This window comes from Sinohyriopsis cumingii, chromosome 7 (assembly GCF_028554795.1).
Source record: "Sinohyriopsis cumingii isolate HCF-2022 chromosome 7, ASM2855479v2, whole genome shotgun sequence".
Taxonomy (NCBI): domain Eukaryota; kingdom Metazoa; phylum Mollusca; class Bivalvia; order Unionida; family Unionidae; genus Sinohyriopsis; species Sinohyriopsis cumingii.
In genome coordinates this window covers 112,049,626-112,070,337 of record NC_142967.1, presented here as the reverse complement: position 1 = coordinate 112,070,337, position 20,712 = coordinate 112,049,626, and the positions used below count along the sequence as shown (strand labels likewise).

Sequence of the window (20,712 nt, the reverse complement as noted above, 5' to 3'; positions counted from 1 at the left end):
TGGGGTTTAACACACGTAGAAATAAAATTCTGCAAGGACGTAGTTTAGAACTGATGGATCGTTTGCATTTGGACATGTGGTTACAAGAAAAGTATTTACTGAACGGAGTGGATATTCGCCTGAGACTGAATCGTAGCAGTACCGCTTTCCATTTGTTGGCCCATGCTAACGAGTACAAAACCATCATCCAAGAAGCCAGGCTCTATGTGCGACGCGTGGAAGTGTTACCCAAAGTGGAAAACGACATCAGTCAAACGTTGAGCAGAACGACCGCCAAGTATCCCATACGACGCGTGGAAGTAAAAACGTTCACCATTCCTGCTGGACAGCGATCCATGATCGAAGATCATCTGTTCCAAGGTCAGTTACCCAAGCGTTTGATCCTTGGTATCGTCAAGAATTCAGCCTTCAACGGAGTCCACAACGAAAATCCTTTCCTGTTTCATCATTACAACGTAGCCAAGATCGAAGTCAGTCGCGATGGCAAGACACTGTGTACCCGACTGTTTGAGCCTAAGTTTGGTGACAGGAATTACTTGAGGTCGCACTTGTCCCTGTACGAAGCCACCGGACAGTTAGGAACCAACACCAGTCACGGCATATCGTACGAGGATTATACAGGAGGCTACGGTTTGTGGGCGTTTGATTTCACTCCAGACCAAGGCAGCGACGAGGGACATTTCCACCCTATAAAATCCGGCCAGATTCGTATGGAACTTCAGTTTACTAATCCTCTACCTGACACAGTGAACGTCCTCCTGTATGCAGAATTTGACAATACGATAGAAATCAACAGTTTAAGAGAAGTCATTCAAGATTATTAGAAGCCATGGAAGACTGTTATCCCTCTTTACCTAGTGGAGAAACTTTGAAGATGGAATGTGAGTAGACCATGGAAGAAGAAGAAGAAGAAGAATCCCAAGACGAAGAAGTTATCATGATGAAGTCAAGATGGCCAGAACAAGAAGCCCATTTAGTCTCCTGTTTTGCTACATTCCTGACAAATGTAATGAAATAATTGATCAAGGAAGAGTGCTATGGATGTCACAACGATCATCCCAGTCAAATTCAATACGACAAATGACTGATGTTGAGCCAAGAAGAAAACTTGGACGAATATCTGGACAAAGCTTGGGGTGTCATTGAGATAGAATTCGTGTTGAACGAGTGGTATAAAGGCTTGGATAAACATTCTTCTCCTCCATTAACGTCTCTGGAGCGCCGTCGCATCAAATCTCTCTTTGACCAGAATAAGAAGTCGGAGCTAAACGGCTTTTACTAGTCAGACATTTTCAAGCAAAAGGTCAGGATCGAATTGATCACTTATCATTACCTGTGAAGAAGAAGAAGAAGAAAAAACCACACAAAACATGAATACCTGGGAACATTATTACCTTTTGAACCACAGTTCGTACACTGCTTCTTGGAATCCTGTCGTCTGTGCTAAAGATGAACTCCCTCATCGCAAACCTCAATACCATCAAGTTTATGTGATCAACGCGGACGACAGTCATCTCCCAGGAACCCACTGGGTAGCCGTCTACTTTCCTCAAGAAGGATGTGTGGAATATTTGGATTCCTACGGATTGCCTCCTTTGGAAGACGATATCATTCACTTTATGAGAAGAAATGCTCAGACCACCCGATTCAATAATGTGAAATTACAAGGCATAGATTCCTTGGTGTGTGGACAATATTGTGTGTATTTTCTGCATCATCGCAGCCTGGGCTATTCCTTAGAACATTTAGTAACTCATATTGATCCTCGTTCTTCTTCTAGAAACGATGTGAAAGCAGATCAATGATTTTGTGACCATTATGCTTATCTTTTGTCTCAAGCTAGGAAACGTAGTGTCCATCAATGGCCTAATGACTTCCAACAGTGGAAATCACAATTTCATTCACAACGTTGTCAACCCTGTCCAAAATAATGTGTGAGTTGAAAAAAATATTTGATGTTATATTGTTGGATTATTGTTAAAAATGTTAGAGTTGTTTGTTAGTGTTAAGTGATTTTGAATAAAACAAATGTTGTGTTTTGAAAAAAAAATTTGATTTTATATTATTGGATTATTGTTAAAAATGTTAGAGTTGTTTGTCAAGTGATTTTGAATTTTAAAAAATGTTGTGTTTTGAAAAAAAATGCCTTTGTCTTTTGTTTGGCTATAAGAATTTTGATTCATGCTCTTTGACTTCTTACTATCCCTCTCATGACACTCATTGAACGTTCCGGCTCGAAAACCGTATAGGGATGTTTTCCTTCACATCCGCGCTTTTAGGAAAGATAAGGGGATGGTGGAAGAAGTGGAGGAGTTAGAAGAAGAAGAAGAAGATACCCAAAGACCCTTTTCAGGGCCACCCACATCTCTCGAAAAGAGATAGACTTTCAATTGCCTACCCCATTTTTTATTTTTTTTTTAGTTTTAAAAAAATCCCCTGTTCAATTCCCCTTGTCCCTAGACAGTCCCACGATTTACAAGTGGTACATGTTCAAAAGAACGAAAACCACTATAATCCAACTAACTAACTAACGATTTATTCCTTATGTTCAATTCCCCTTGAGGCTCAACAGACCCAAGATTATTTTCCATGTTCAATTCCCCTTGAGGCTCAACAGACCCAAAGCTTTTCCCATGTTAAATTCCCCTTGAGGCTCAACAGACCAAAAAAAATTCCCATGTTAAATATCCCTTGAGGCTAAAGTGACCCAGGTGTTTTCGTAATGTTAAATTTCCCATTGAGGCTAAAGTGACCCAGGGGTGTTTTTAATGCTAATTCCCACTGAGGCTAAAGTGACCCCATTCACTACTCAGGACTTGCCTACGCTGTAGACAAACTGGACAAATACTGTAAAAACCAGCCGACGGTGCAAACATAATCGAGTAAGGCTTCAATTAAAAAGTGAATCTAAACGTGCAAAAGAAAGATGAAATACCAACAGAAATATGGAAATTGACTGAGCAAGTTAGGAAAGTACACCACAAAGCAAATATGCACACAGTACAAAAGAGCTAGAAGACACTAAAGAAACATGAAATTCTGTAGTGACAACTAATGGCGAGGAAACAGGAAAAGAGGAATTTGAAATCATATACGACACACAAATCCCCAGCATTGACTTTACAGCCTTACTGGGGGATGATAACTCTCAGAAAAGTCCAGAGTAAGAAACATTTTAAGCCCGAACAAAACGGGTAGATTGCCAACACCCAGCAAGGAAGAGCACATACTGTTTACAAACAGGTTTAATGTGCTGACAGAGGAGGAAAGTTCCTTAGAGGGCTTGTCCTCCTCAGTAGAACATAGCCCAATAGACCTCATTGGCCTGAAGCCATTGACGTCTACACTGGTGCCCAAAATAAGACTTAAGAGAAATAAAATGGCACAATCACTGTCAAGCTCCTCACAAGGCAGTGATAACACTCTAAAATTATTTAACGAAACGGATTATGATATCTTAATCCAAAACAAACAATATGTTTTCCAAAGAATTAGTAACAATGATAGAGGATAAATGTAATGCAATTGCAGTCTTAAATAACCATAAACAGGATTATACGAGAGGAAGTGTGGCAACACTCATCCAAAATAGAAGGGATCTAAATTGGGAAAGGATTAATGAAGTTTTTTTGTTGGCAAGATGATACATGTAATAGTAGGAAAACTTCACATAGTAAATGTTCATTTCCTGGCAAAATATATAAGAAACAACAATTTAATGAAAGTATGCACAAATATCTAAATGACTGCTCAATGGAAAATCTAATTAAAGGAGGGGATTTTAATTGGGTGGGGAAAATGTAGATAGAATAGTAGAACTTACACCAGATGACAAAAACTTTAGACGGGAAATGGAAACCTATTAAACAAACACAAACTGGTTGAAATATATAGAATGATTAATATTTTAAGGAAAGAATATAAATATGAAGATAAAAATATACAACTAAGCAGACTGGATATAGTCCATGGTACGAATTATGGTAATAAACTATATAAGAATGCTGGAATCACAGAAGTCAAAATATCTGACCATAAACTAATTACTATTTAAATTTGTATACAAAGTAGGACTAAATGGGAAATAGGGGTATGGAAACTTAATAAGAAACTTCTAGAGCAAAAGGAATTTATAGAGACAATACATGAAGTTAAATGGGAATTTATTCAAAAAGGGAATACGAATATTATTAAAGAGTTTGACATGCTAAAGAATAAATTCAAGAACAAGGCTAGCACATTTTCAATAAGAAGAAGAGAGCTACAAAACTGGTGAAGGAGAAGCCAATAAAACACATTAGGGAAAATAATTACACGTGAAATGTAAAAAAAAAATGTAAAAGAAAAATTAAATAGAAGAAAGTAAACAAAAGGAAACAAGACCTGGGATATTTACACAAATATACAAAAAGCAGAGGGATTGTACAAGAGATAAGTGTTAAAGAGAGTGGGATAAAAGCATAAAACTACTAAGAGATAATACTTAGGATATAATAGGGAAAACGGAAATCATGAAACAAATTAAAAAATATTACACTGAGTTATACACAACGCAAGATATTGATCAAAACACTATAAACGAGTATCTAGAAGGAATAACACGCTAGATAATATCGTCAGATCTTAAGGACTTTTGCCACCAATTCATATCCAGGGAAGAAATTAAAAACACCAATAACCAATTAGTGAAAGGAAAATCCCCAGGTGAATTATCGCTGATTTTTTAATCACTCTACAAAAATATTTTACTGAGTAACGAAACCATGTCAAGCTCAATGAAGGAGGGGATACTTACATTAATTTACAAATGGAAGGGAAATAGAGAAGATTTTTAAAAAAACTGGAAGCCCATCTCCCTCCTTAATATAGACTACAAAATGTTAAGTAGCATCTTCGTGAATAGGTTTTCAAAAAATGGACACAATGATAAACATAAATCAAACATGTGGGGCAAAAGGGCGGTGTTACGAAATACTTTATATGACTTGTTTAGACCACCATAAATTCTAGCATTTGATGTGTTTCGCGCGCCATAGTTTCTTATAAATATACTTTTCCTTTTCATCGCGTGACGCCTTCATTGCTTGCGCGACATATATGTTAACGCGCGCGACTATATATATATATATATATATATATATATATATATATATATATATATATATATATATATATATATATATATATATTACTTAGGAATTTTGACTGACACAGCCATTATAGGGAAGCTCTTTATGTATTTAGCTGTCGGGGCAGGATCGCTTAGTTTGAGCCAACGAGTTGGGTGAGTTATAGTTTTAATCTTTTTAGTTAATGTTCAGTTTCGCAAAACAAGTTCACTGTTGTATTATACGTTTGCTTTGTTTTATCGTACTTGTAGTTTAATTCATCAAGAGTGTATGGCTTATGTAATTTGGTAGCGAGAGATGGTGCGATTCGGATTATTAACAGAGATTTGAACATATATGCAATACTCCTGTTGGTAGGTCATCTTGTTGTTATTATTATAACTAATACTGAAGACGTATTATGTATGTATTAGAGTTTTAGTATATCATATTTCTATTTTTTTTGGGTATGCCATTCGTAAGTCATAGTCATACATAAGTCTTTCATTGACAAATTGGAACAAAGTGTGAGCATTAGTGTTGAATATTGGTGTACATGAGCTGAAGTAGTACCGGAATCAAACATTTGTTTAATAGCAGATAAACCCATTATGCTATTTGCTTGCATTAATTAACTTATTCTCATTAACGTATTCTCTACACATGTAATAAACTTTCTCTTGCAGTAACAGAAAAGTTTAAAGATTGCAGATTAAATAACAATTTAACCTGTTTAAAAAAGCATTGCCTTCGATTATGCAAGAATGCGCAAAATACGAACGCTTGTGTATTTCTTTCATCATATCTTCCTTTATTTCATGCGGCATATTAGTTGTAGGTACTGTAATGTTGTATATATTTCATTTTAAGTTTAGTCTATTACTGGCCTATTATATTGACGAATTGTTGAAGTCTGTTCATCAGCTGCTAATATTTGTTTCATTACCACATCATTATTTATATTAAGATTTGTTTCTAGTTTAGGTGAATCTGATGTTTCTAAAATAGTTATCTTAACTTAATATGATACCATTTGTATTGACAATAACCTCGTAATTGATCTAACTATAGTCTGAACTATTTGTATGTCGTTTTAATCCAAACTGCAGCATTCTTTACTTAAAATCAATTCTTCAACTTTTGTTGCATTTTTTAATATTACATATGGTTTACCTACACATAGATAACTCAAAATAGTTTACAAAAACTTCATCGTAGTCTAGTGCATAGTAATAAAGTAAAGACGAAAGTACACGTGTAACATCGTTTCATTTTCAGTAGTTTTAATGCTGGTTCACTGTTAACTATCTACAATCTGAATATGAGTTGAAAGCCGGTTGGAAGTTCGCAAATAAAGGTTCAGGAAAATGAAAGAACAAAATATATAGAAAGAGAGGTATAGACAAAATAAACGAAGAATAGGAACTGTGTGAATTTCAGAATAGATTGACGTGGATAAATGAAGAAGGGAATGATCCATATATATTTAGAAAAGCTAGAAGACATTACAGGATAATGAATGGACTGAACAGACAAAAAATAATGTAAAGGGAAAATGTAGAAGGTGGGAAAGGAAAATTAGAATAAGAGAAACAATAGTGGTTAAAACGGGTCAATATATTAATAGATAATGAAATATGAATGAGGTTACAACAAACAATAGAATTCCAAAGTTTATTACGTCCCAGGAATAAACGTGAAACGGTCATTACGTACAAATATCAAAAAAGCTACAGAGAAGTTTATAATATAAAAAAACCAAGAAGGTAATCAAAATAAGTGTAGTAGAAATATGCAGGAGCGGAAAGCTTGTAGAGCCTGAAACTAGTGAGTTACTACTAGAGCCGTAATTACGTCACCATCTCCACATTAACGATGTTACATACATATAGTATAACCATACCAACCCATCCATAGAATAGCAAAGATATCTGATCAAAGATATATAATAAAACAGTACGAACTCCCATATGAAGAATATAACAATGTAATCAATTAAGTACACAAAATACAATTTAATCTGCCTTATGAATGACAAACTCTCTTCTAATTAGAGCTACACTCTTTTTGCGAATGCAATTAGTGATTCTTTTATATCGACAAAACAAATATCATCTGATAATGGAGTGAATGAGAGAACTCAAATTGCCGGCACGTCTGCATAATCTGGTTATTCCGTTCCTTTCCAAATCTGTTAGTGACGGGTCAGTATTGTTGCATCTCTATACCTCCTCTCTCTCTTTCCAACCTCTTTGCGTCATCATCCATAAATTGGCTGTCTGCTGTGTGTTTCCCAGATATGGGGAAATTTTCCTTCTAATAAATATAATACGCAACCTTAATATTTGTCAGATTTTTCTTCTCCTGGGATCAAAGACTATTTCCATTATTTTACATCAGATATAGTCTTATCATTAATCACCAGAACTAGCCTATGTTCAATTCACCAACTGATACTGACACACAATCCTATTGATATAAATGGAATATCTCTCTAGCGGATCCTTGCATTCCTAACTTGGACCATGATCTAGCACGACCTATATCATAACCATTAAGCCCCAATGTGTGCTATAAATTACCGGCTGAACAATGTCGGTCGACGCATACCAATTGTCTCTATTAAGAATATTCACAAGTTAACTACACAAATGAATTAATGGATTTCATGTGTCGTCTTAACTACATAACTTGTTAACGTACGATTCATTAACATGGGCATAGTTAAACCAAATTGAATATACATGCTGCATATCATTTAAAACAGATACATTAATTTACACAATTCGTATCAGAGTAATGTATCAGATTCATACAACATATGATTTATATTACATATAAACGATATAATTTAAACAAATTTATGTCCGTGCGAACAAATTCATATAGTACATGATTGGTATAACATTATACATACACCTCCAACACCATGGCTTCTAAACTCGCGGGAAACATATGTATTAATTTAAAATGAATAAATTCAACAAATAATTATAAACTTACATCAATGGATATTGAATGTGACAGACACGATACTTGTTCTTTCCATAGACTCTCTCCATTTTCTATGTAGCCAAATCTCTCTCTGGTTTCGGGTCTTTTAAATTCTTTCAGGCTTATGTCCCTTGACGATTTATTAAATGAGATAAATTACTTATTAACTTCCTCACACTCTCATCCAAGCCAGAACAATTCTCTCAAATCAACCTTTTTTAATAGCTATTATAGAAAATATCATTTTATGAAACCTATTTCAAGTGGTCCAAGTTTTCGCACATTTGGTCTTTGGCTGGTCTCAACCTCGTCATTTCCTTCACTAATACCTATCCTGACATATTTGGCGGACCGTTATCTTTGCGGGTCTTAATTAAGAGCTACTTTTGCTTCCAGGCAAGATAGATTAACTATCGCAAGTTGCCAAATTACGTCAATCTTAATGTTTATAATGTTTACTTGTCAGAGAATATATATATATATATTTGTGTGTGTCTCTAGGTGTCTATGTATATTTCTTTGATTGTGTGTCTTCTTACTCCTTCAACCCTCACAACTGAGTAGGGTCAGGTGCTGTCTATCTGTTTACGTATTGACGTAAAAGTTATGTCTTGAACAAAAGACCGTTTATATCGTTATAATAGTATGTATATAAAACTGCAAACGATTATAATGGTTATTAATTTGCACCTAACAAAGACGGAAGAGTCATGATTTGCATTTTGCATACATAATTCATTCTTTTTGTTACTGTGAACGTATACTGTTAGATTTATTATAACCTCTTGAGCTTTGAACGTTCTGATGCTGAGCACAACCGGACCTACATAAAAAGCCATAACGTTAAAATATAAAAGTCAGTGACCTATGACAATATAATTGATTTCAAATTTATTGTCCCCTTCTGTATTACCGTAAATGCTTAATTTTGTAGCTTGAACATGATCTACCTCACTAATCTTTCACTACCTTATCAATAAAACAATAACGTTCAGTTATACAGATTGAAAAATATCTTTATATGAAGTTAGAAAGTTGCATCATTAATTCACAGTAAAATTTTACAAATGTTAAGGTTTTGCGTGACCAACACAATTTGTCATATTATAGACTGTACAATGATTCATCCAACATTTTACAAATGTCCTAAAATAGTAATCGATATGAGAAAATTAAATACAATTATAAATATAAATATTAATGGAGGGTAGCACATAACAAAAGAACAATGTAGATTTTTAATAGCCTTAATTAATAGTAGATATTAATATTCTATGAAAAGCAAGTTTTGAAATTGCGGGCACACTGTTGTTATATCTTAACGCATTTGTTCGGGTAACAATTAACGAATTCTTTGAGCGCCAAAAAAATCAATTTGATATTTAGTGAAACAAATGTAGTAAAGATTTTATTATATACTTCTAATGCGTTTCTAGCTAACTCCGAATCATAAAAGTAATACACTGCAAGCAACAATGCAAATACATAAGTGTGGAATGTTATGTATGTTTGATTTAATTTATATTTGATTTAATTTAATTGTTTATTTGTTTTTTGTTTTTTATTCCATTACATGATATTGTAGTGGAATTTATTTATTGAATTTGACATTTTCAAGGAATTTATTTTCCAGAAATTAAATTCAGTGTTTCGTAAACACTAATAAATGAAACTTTGTATCTAATGCTGACCAACTTCGTGACCTTGATTCATGAGTTGAAGTAAACAACTTTGTTTTATTTTCTTTATTCTTTCTTGTAGTGGTTTCATAAAGTGAAATCGAGGCAGTTCTTAAGTATGTGACAAATAACATGCATCAGTTTTCTCAGACTCTGGTTTTACAGGAAGATTGACCTTTGTCCGATTATCTGTTTTGTGCAATAACCATATTTAAATTCATGTTTTGAGAAAAAATTTGAATGTTGCCTTAACACTTGAGACGTCAGAGTGTATTTTGGTTTTGTTGTGACCAGTTTGTGTCTAATTTTTAATTTTTCTTTAAATTATTTGGATTCTCTAAGATATTATATTTCCTGGAAATACTTGTGCTTTAATTTAATTCTTAGACAAAGACAGTTATCTAAATTTACAGAATTCAAACACTGGAATATTATTTTCTGTGATTCAACAAAGAACTGTTGACACATCAGTACTACACTGACCACTGCATACGACATCGCCTTCCATTTTTGTTTTCATCGAACTCAGTTTCATTAGAACATTTTCTTATTAGGAATTCTATTTCTTAATTCTTGGATTAGTTTTGGATTTTATTCCGTAAAAGCGTAATTTTATTTCTCATTTTACCTTGTTTTACTAGGGTAATAAATCAATCGTTTAATTTTACAAAGCTTGTTGTTATCACTTTTTTCTTGTTACAGTTTAACCGAGCCTAAACACGTAACAATTGGCGCTAGGGATATATTAATATGGCACAATTGTTTCAAAAACCTTTTTTGAATTTGAATTACCACAATTATTGAAATTTTGTAAACCCTAAATAGTAGTGTACAATTTCGAAATATTTAACGAAATCAGCATGCTCTTCTTACAATATCAGCAACGGTAGATACGTTTTTAAATTTTACCAAGGAGTGGATGGAAATTTTTGAAAATAGAAGTACAGTTAATAAGGTTGGAATTAGAGATAAGAAAGGTTCAGTTTCAGATAGAAAATATACAGATGGAAAGAGAGAGTAAAGTAAGACAAATGCAGTTTGGAAAAGAAATGGCGAAGAGGCAAGCAGATTGAAGAGCGAGAAAAACAATGGAATATGCAAATATACTAGAAAGAATTAGAGCTGGCAAAGGGAAAACACTTCAATACATTTAATGTTTTAAGCAATATCAAGATATAACCTCCTTTTCTCGAAAAAGAAGTAAATCAATATTTTCTTCGTTTTGATAAAATTGCGGAAATTTGAATTGGCCATTGGAGCGTTGGACTTATTGCAATGTGTACTCAATGGTAAACCTCGTGATATTTAAATTTCACTGTCACTAGAGCAAAGTGCTGATAATGATGTGGTCAAGGACTCTATCTTGATGGATTATAGATTAGTCCCTGAGGATCATTGATAAGATTCTAGGAATTCTAGAAAAGCAACTCATCAGATTTATGTCGAATTTGCATTGATAGGTGGCACTCTTCTGACCGTTGGCATCCGTTAGTCTCAAGAGACGATGGAACTGCACGCATGAGAGATGTCCCGGTTGGAGGTTGTGCAGCGTCTGCTGTGGCTAAGTAGTCCAATGCGGGAGTGGCAGTCCCTGCTGCACTTGCTGCACTAGAAGGTTGCGTCAGGTGTTGGTTGAAGCTGCTTCTTCTTCCTCTGCGATCGTCTTTCATCCGCTAGCAAGCGTTGCTTGTCCTCTCCGGCTTTAAGACCAGTGATCAGAGCATGTCGCCAGCCTGATCTGTCTAGAGCGAGCTCTTCCCAGGTGTTGACATCAATATCAAGGGCTTTCATGTCATGCTTACAGACATCCTTGAAGCGGAGATGTGGCCGTCCGATCGACTTTTTGCCAGAGGCGAGTTCCGAAAAAAGAATGTCTTTAGGGATCCGTCCGTCAGCCATCCGACGTACATGGCCCAGCCATCTGATGCGGCGTTGGCGGAGGAGTGTGATCATGCTGGGAATCTTGGCACGCTCGAGCACCTTGTTATTTGTTAGTCGATCGCTCCAGGTGATTCCGAGTATGCGTCGGAGGCATCGCATGTGAAAGGCGCTCAGTCTTTTCTCTTGTGATGCGTACAGAGGCCATGTTTCACTGGCATACATGAGAGTGCTTAGCACGCATGCACGGTATACGGTGATCTTAGTGTTCATGCTCAGCATGCTGTTGTTCCACACTCTCTGTGACAACCTGTAGAGAGTTGTTGATGCCTTTCCGATCCGCTTGTTGAGCTCAGCATCGAGCTAGAGGTTGTTGGTGATGGTAGAGCCAAGATACATGAACTGACTCACCATCTCAAGTTCGTGGCTGTTGATGATGATGTTCGGGGGTCCGCATCCTGAACCATCACGTTTGTTTTCTTTAGGCTTATGGTTAACCCAAACTCATCACATGCTTTAGCAAAGTGGGCCATCAGGCGCTGAAGCTCAGCTTCTGTGTGGGTGGCTAGAGCAGCATCGTCTGCGAAGAGCATGTCCCTGATGGTTGCCTTCAGTCGTGCCAGGTTGAACAGTCTGCCGTCTGATCGTGTGCAGGTAAATCCCTTATGTGTACATCCCAAAGGCGTGCTTGAGCAGGACTGCAAATAAGAAACCGAATAGTGTGGGGGCAAGGACACAGCCCTGTTTAACTCCACTGCGGATGTCAAAGGGGTCGGATGTTGGGAAATCGTACTGCACTGTGCCTTTCATGTTATGTGGAAGGACTGGATCATGCTTAGCAGCTTTGGAGGGCAACCAATTTTCGCCAGGATTGTGAAGAGTCCGTCTCTGTTGACCAGATCGAATGTCTTGGTGAGGTCTATAAAGGCCATGAAGAGGGATCTGTGTAGTTCTCTGCATTTTTCCTGCAGTTGCCTGACAGAGAAGATCATGTCGATTGTGGACCTTTCTGCGCGGAACCCGCACTGCGACTCTGGGTAAACTCTGTCAGCAAGCGTCTGCAGTCTGTTCAGGATGACGCGTGCGAAAACTGTACCCACGATGCTGAGAAGTGATATGCCCCTGTAGCTGTTGCAGTCGATTCTGTCGCCCTTGTTCTTGTACAGGGTTATGATGTTAGCATCTCTCATGTCCTGAGGCACTGCCCCTCGTCCCAGCACTGGCAGAGGAGGTCGTGCAGGTATGTGAGAAGCACGCTACATCCACACTTGATGAGTTCTGCTGTGATGCCATCCTTCCCTGGGGCTTTACCTAGGGACAGTTTCTCTAAGGCCTTCTTTAGTTCGTCTACAGTAAGTTTCTCGTCCAGTTCGGCCATGAGAGGGAGGTTTTTAATGGCGTTGAGGGCATCATTGTTCACGTGGTTCTCTTTGGAGTACAGTTCGGAGTAGTATTCCACCCAACGCTCCATCTGCTTGCCCTTGTTGTGGATGGTATCGCCTGTTGCAGACTTCAGTGGTACTGTCAGTTTCTTCGTGGGACCCATTGCTTTCTTTATTCCATCGTACATGCCTCTGATGTTTCCAATATCTGCTGCTGACTGGATACTCTGACAGAGCTGAAGCCAGTATTCATTGGCACACTGCCGTGCTAATCTCTGCACTTTGCTTCTGGTAGACCTGTATGCCTGTAGTGTCTTTTGACAAGGGGATCGCTTGTATTGCAGGTAAGCACTGCGAAGCTCTTCTATGGCTGTCATGAGTGTGGCAGAGTTAGCCTCAAACCAGTCATTGTTCTTTGATTGCTTCTTACCAAAGATCCGTGTGGCTGTGCTGTATACAGTCGTTCTGATGTAATCCCATCTTTCTTTGGCACTGCCGTTGGGGGGATCTGAGTCAAACGTCTTGGAAAAAGCATAGGTGAATTCCTCACCCTTGTCTGGATATGATGTCTTGCTCACATCAATGCGTGATTGACCCTCTTGCCTAGAGCGCTGGATCTTCTTTGACTGAAGCTTCATTTTGCAGCACACCAGCGAGTGGTCGGTGTCGCAGTCAGCACTGTGGAAGGTACGGGTAAGAAGCACACCCTTCATAGCTGACCGTCTTGTAATGATCAAGTCCATCTGGTGCCAGTGTTTAGACCGGGGATGCCTCCAAGACACTTTGTGCTGTGGTTTTGTCTGAAAGAATGAATTGATGATGCTGAGTTCGTGGTACAAGCACATCTCTAGTAGGCGCTGCCCATTCTCATTCATCTTCCCAACGCCAAACTTGCCAAGAAAAGAGGGTCAAGAGTCATGATCGGCACCCACCCTAGCATTGAAGTCGCCCAGCAAAATCAAGTTCTCTTCCTTGGGAATTTAGTCGATGAGCGAGTTTAACTCGTCATAAAACTCATCCTTGGTATCTGTGGCGGATCTTAGTGTGGGAGCGTAAACACTGATCAGGTTGACAGGCCCGTTTGTGGTGTGGAGGCGGAGGGATAGCAGCCTTTCATTTCCTTGTTGGCAGGGTTCTATCATTCCCAGGAGAGTGTTCCTGACAGCGAATCCAACACCGAACTCTCTGACTTCATCTGCACTCTTTCCTTGCCAGAAGAATGTGTAGTTCTTTTCTCTGCGGGACCCATAATCTGGTAGTCGTGTCTCCTGTAGTGAGGAGATGTCGACCTGGTGTCTTGCAAGTTCGTCCTTGATGACTGAAGTCTTACGAACGTCACTGATTGTCTGGAGATCATCTGAAAGCCCAGCCAGCATGGTCCGGACATTCCAGGTACCTAGCTTGAGGATTGAAGTCTTCTTTTTTATTTTTATTTTGTCATTTCTTGGTGCAGTAGTTGCAGTCTACTTGTCAGGTACTCTCGTACTTTAAGCCTTACTCACCCAGCAAGGCAGGCGAACTGTGGCGGGACGGCACCTTATTGGCTGGGGGCTGCCCAGTCTGAGGCGAGCGGTAGCTGTCCAGTGAAACATGTTGGTCACTCCCACCATCGGAAGCAACCCTTGGCTTCTGGCGCTACGCCAATCGAGCGGTGACTTATAACCGGTAAACTGCTGCTTCCCGTGTTGTGTCGACGCTATGGAGCGAAGCTGAAGCGTCCTCTCCAGGGCGTGAGCCTGGGCAGGGTGATATGGAGAATCAACTGTTGCCCATGCAGCTGATCCCCCTCTCCACGCAGCTGATGGATCCAAGGGAAATGACAAGCCGATACGTCATGGCACCAGCTGCGTCGCAGAAGTTGCCGAGATGACACTGAAATCAATGCCAAGTCGCCTTAGGGAATCCGACTCCGGATTTTCTGTTGGGGTTTACTCCCTTAGCCTTTCCCCTGAGAGGGTATAGTCGCAAGGCAGCGAAGGTTTGAAATCGGAGTTTACCTTCTCCTAGATTGGCGACCATCCAAGGTTAACGAGCCCCATCTGCCCGAAGCATCTGGTTTTGGGGCGCCAGACGCTCGCCTGTCATTCCTTCTCCAGTCAGTATAAACAGGTTCCGCCACTCGTGAAGGCCTGGAGCTGGATTTGGTTCTCAGAGGCTCTATGAGACGCAAGCCATTGGGAAATTTCCAAGGGAAGTGGGTGCTTATCTCCCACAACCACCCCCGGCGATGACAACCCTTCAAACCCGATGTACCTGCTGGTGACGGGAGGCCAGTGAACTATCAAGTTGTAGTTCCAAAACCTTACAGACGAAAAATACTTAGTCTGACCCATGAAACTCCTTTGGCTGGTCATTTAGGGATTAACAAGAATTATTGCAAGATCTTGACTCACTTATACTGGCCAAAAATCAACCCTGATGTTTGTAAACATTGTAGATCTTGTCATGTTTGTAAAATAGTAGGAAAACCAAAGCAGAAGATACCTAATGTTCAACTGCTAACTTATTCCTGCATTTGTCGAACCATTTAGTAGAATTTTGGTAAATAGTGCTGATCCCTTACCTAAGACAAGTCAGGTTATTAATACATGTTGACCATAAAATGTGCGTCAACAAGGTTTCCAAAGGCAATTTCTTTGAGGAATATTAAATCTAAAACAAGAGTAAAAGGTTTAATAAAGGTTTTCTTTAGCTCAATTTGGCCTTCCCAAATCTGTTCAATCTGATCGCGGGTCAAGTTTCATATCTGGAATTTTCAGCAAGTTAGCTACAAATTTGGCATCAAACAATTCAGATATTCTGCCTATCACCCTGAGAGCTAAGGGGCTTTAGAAAGATTTTACCAGACTTTGGAAATTATGATTCAATCATATTCTTTTGATACGGGTAAATATTGAGATGAATACATTCATTTACTATTGTTTGATGTTAAGGAATCAGTTCAAGAATCTTTAGGATTCAGTCTCGTTGAACTGGTGTAAGGAAAGACTGTGTAATCGTTCAAGTTGCTGAAAGATAAAATTCTTTCTAATGTTGATACTGAAATTAATCTTCTCGATTATGTTTCTAAATTTAAGTATAAGTTGTCAAAGGTTTGTGAGGTTGCAAGAGCGAATCTGCACTCTACTGATTCAAAAATGAAATTAAGATATGCGAAATCTCATAGGAAGGAATTTTTCAGCCATGTAATACATTTCTAGCTCTCTTGCCCATACCACAAAATCCTCTTCAGGCCACGTATGAAGGTCCCTACTCAGTCGAAAAGAAAGTAAATGATTTAAATTACATCATAAATACTCATAGGAGGCGAAAACAAAATCAGCCTTGCCACATAAATAAGTTAAGGAATATATTGAGAGAGATAGCCAGGCAAAACATGCAATTTATTTAATTCTACCTGTCCCATTTTGCGAAGATTTAAGTTAATATCATTGGACTCTACTGGTCTTGGAGTGACAAATCTTCGGAATTTAGAAATTATGGATAACCTGGACCAGAAACGTTCACATTTGTAACAACAAGAAAGGAATGAACTGAAACAGTTATTATTTGAAAATGAGCACTTATTTCCAGATGCTGCTACAAGAGCAAATAAAAAATTCCTTCACGTCAAAATTGTAAACTACAAACCTGTGAAACATCACCGATACAGGATGAACTTCTCCAAAAAAAAAATGCTTGAAAAAATAAATTCATTATTTGCTGGAGAATGATTTCATTGAGCTCAGTAAAAGTGATTAGATTTCAATAGGTATACTTGTTTCGAATCCAGATACATGTTTCCGTATGTGAAAAGATTATAGGATGGTGAATAGTGTGAACAAAAAAGATTCATTTCCATTACCAATAATTGATGACTGCATTGATATGGTCGGAAATTCCAAGTATGTCAGCAAACTTGACTTTTGGAAAGGATTTTGCCAAATTCCAATGACGGAAAGAGGAAAGGAAATTTTGGCATTTGTGACTCCAGATGGACTTTATGAATATAAAGTGAAGCCGTTTGGGATGAAAGATCCTCTAAGTACTTTTCAACATGTAATGTACATGATTACTTCTGATCTTGATAATCGTGATGCTTATGTCGATGCTGTCATCATCTACAACGACACCTGCAAAGAACATTTAGCAAAAATTCGGAAATTCTTTGATAGACCCACTGATGCAAGTTTGACAATTAATTTATCCAAAAGTGAGTTATGCTGTGCTTGTGTAACATTTATAGGATATATCGTGGGACATATACAAGTTAAACCTATAGATACTAAGTTCAAGGCTATCTCTGAATTCCCTGTGCCTGTAAGAAAAAAGCAACTGATGCGATTTATAGGTATGGCTGGATACTATCGGAAACTTTGTTCCAATTTGTCCATAACTGCTGAACCCCTGAAAAATTTACTGAGCAAGAAAAACTAGTTTCTTTGGACTGAAAAATGTCAGGAGGCTTTTGATAAGTTAAAAGTCATACTTAAAAGCGCGTCAGTTCTTACAGCTCCAAATCTGAGCCAATCTTTTAAACTGTCTGTTGATGCATGTGATGTTGGAGTTGGAGCAGTATTGATTCACAAAGACGAAAACGATGTTGATCATCTAATGTGCTAATTTTCAAAGAAATTCAATAAGCAAAAAATAAATTATTCAACAATCGAGATGAAATGTTTCGCTTTGATATTGGCATTACAATACTTTGAAGTTTGCATTAGTTCAGCTCCTTCTTCAGTTATTGTGTTTAGTGACCACAGCCCCCTTACTTTCATCGGCAAAATGAAAAACATATATCAAAGACTATTAAGGTCGAGTTTGCTCTGACAGAAATATAATACTGACATCAGGCACATCAAGGGAAAATATAATTTAATAGAAGATGCATATTCCAGTGTATATAAATGTACTATTTTATATGTACTTTGTATATTTAATAAGACTTCTTCTTATGTTTTGTTTATAAACCTCGTATATAATTAATCTATGGTAATATAGCTTTATTGTATAAATGTTTCCCTTACTTTATGGGGGAAATGTTATGTATATTTGATTTAATTTATATTAGATTTAATTTAATTGTTTGTCTTTTAGTTCTGAGATTTTTTATTCCTTTACATGTTATTGTAAAGTAATTTTAATTACTGGATTTGATATTTTCCAGGAATCCATTTTCCAGAAATTTAGTTCAGCTCTTCGTAAACACTAATACATGAAGCATTTTATCTAATGTTGACCTGGTTCCTGATATCGATTCATGAGTTGAAGTGAACAACTTTTTTTTAAAAATTGTTTTTTAGGGTACTTTCAATAAGTGAAATCGATGTAGTACTTGAAGTACATGACAAATATCATGGATCAATTATTTCAAATTCTGGTTTAACCGGAAGTTTAACCCTCATCCGGGTATCTGTTTCGCCAGTAGCCAGATTTAATATTAATGTATTGAGAAATAATTTTATTCTTGCCTTAACACTTGAGACGTCAAAGTGTTTTTCTTTCTTGTGATTTTGGATTTCCTCGGGCTTTTATTATTAGGACTTCTAATTTTTTAGTTCTTGGATTATACCTGGATTATTTTTAAAACCATGCGTTCTTGTTCTCATTTCCACCTTTTTTTCTAGGGAAAATTTAATTGTTAAATTTTACAAAGCTTGTTTTCTTCACTTTTTTCTTGTTACTGTTTAAAAGAGCTTAAACACGTAAAAGGTTAAACTAATAAACTATAAAGTGCTCATTCGAAGTTATCACCACGCACCGTCCTCTGAATCTGATATCATATCAGGCTTTGATGTATATGTTCTACTCAGTCCTTCTCATTCTGTTCTGCCTCAAATGGAAATTTCAATACGTATTGTGAATCACTGAGTCTTGAATCAACTTTTTCATTTGTCCCGAATAGGTGAATTTCCTTCTGCTTATCATGTTGTGATGAACTGAGTTTTCAGCTGGGTCATTTCTGACTTATGTATGCGTGGCTAACTGGACTGGCATTGTGGCAAGCGGTACATGTGTTTCTGTTTTGTCATTGACAGATCAGAGGTGGGAACAAAACATGAAATTAGTTGAATAAAATTATCAGGACGACTTTTGTATGAAGTACGGTTAATAAGAGGATATCAAAGTTGTATCCTTTTGTGGTGCAGTAAATTCAAATTTGGAATGTTATCTGTAGATTGTAGTACAATTTTGAGCAATTCGTTTAAGTTTAAGTCCATGTGATATTAGTTAGACGAAAGAGCTAAGAAATTATATTTAGATGAAATTCAAGATGCAGAAAGGTAAGTACATCTATTACCTTTGTTGTTACCACCTGCATATGTGTATGTCCTGTCTCTTGCGCGATCTTTGTTGGATGGATACAAACTACATGACCTGTATGACGTGTACTGTAGATAAAAACTCTTTTTCAAAAATAGTAAATCAGGGAAAATTGCAATGCAGCTGGGATGTGAGGGCCAAGTTTGCCAGCGAATAATAATAAGACTTATTCGTCATCTTAGCTTACTGGCTCAGAAACCTATGCTTTCCTCCCTTTTCAGTTGCATTTGTGTTAGACATTCGTGTTTGGACTGACTTGTACAATAGCACGTCCTTAAAAGACATAGGATAGCTCATGGTTTTATTATGCTTTTCTGTGTTTTATCTGATAGATTCCAAATAGCCCTTTTTCATAGTCCATTCCGAATCGCGATGAACATTTCTGCTAAATATAAGTATTTAAAAACAAAATTATGTTTTCAGTACTGCCTATCGCATGTTTGGTGTCATAAACCCATTGGTGTCCATTGCTAATATTGTTTTCAGTCATTGCTTGGTTCAAAGTTCTGTCAGCTCACCATCGTCTTCAGCTGTATCATATCTACTTTTAAAAGTCTAAAAGAACCTGCTCATCTCATACATAGACAAACCTAATAAACCAAAATTTCCCGTTGCTGCTAAATAAGTACATTATTTCTTTACAATACAATGCAGATCCTAGACCACGATACTATTTTTGACACACGTTACGTGCAGTATAATAGTGTGTAGCATGAAAAAGTAATGCACTATTACAAAAAAATGTAAAGCTAAAGGAACAAAATGAGTAATAATAGTAGCATGTATTGGTGCATTATTTTGTTCATTAAAGTCGTTAACTGATAGATTGTTTGTTGTGGGGTTTAACGCCACTATTCAGCACACGATAGGTTATGCATGGAGGCCAGTATCGCATGCTTGTTGTCATAAAGCAGTTGGAGGACATTGACAATACTACTTTCAGTCGATTAGTTGTTCAAATTTTGGGGGACTCAGCTCACCAACATCGTCAACTGTATCATCTCTACTTTCAAAAACCTCAAAGAACTTGCAGATCTCATCCATAGATAAACCTAATAAACCAAACTTTGCCGTGTCTGCTACATAAGTACATTGTTTATAATATTTTAGACACACGTACGTGCAGTATAATAAAGTGTAGTATGAAAATTAATGAACCATTAAAACAATGTAAAGCAAAAGGAACAAAATGAGTAATAACAGTAACATGCTTTATTTTGTACATTAAAGTCGTTAACTGGACACATGATACATCGTTATAAGTAATGTTAATTGTTCATCATTTTGACTGAACCTTCATTATTTAATCCATTTAATTTGGATTTGGTTTCATCTTCACTTTAATTACAATTGTAACTCTAGAGCAAT

At 37.2% G+C, this 20,712-nt stretch overlaps 1 protein-coding gene across 1 annotated transcript in view; it reads left to right on the top strand.

The window, feature by feature from the left end:
* The first annotated feature begins 19,294 nt into the window (after positions 1 to 19,294).
* LOC149795941 (B-cell receptor CD22-like) overlaps positions 19,295 to 20,712 on the top strand; it is a 52,953-nt gene continuing 51,535 nt past the window's right edge. The window contains exon 1 of the mRNA XM_089963896.1: positions 19,295 to 19,304. Coding sequence (XP_089820022.1) covers positions 19,295 to 19,304 — 10 coding nt within the window. The remainder of the gene's footprint in view (positions 19,305 to 20,712) is intronic.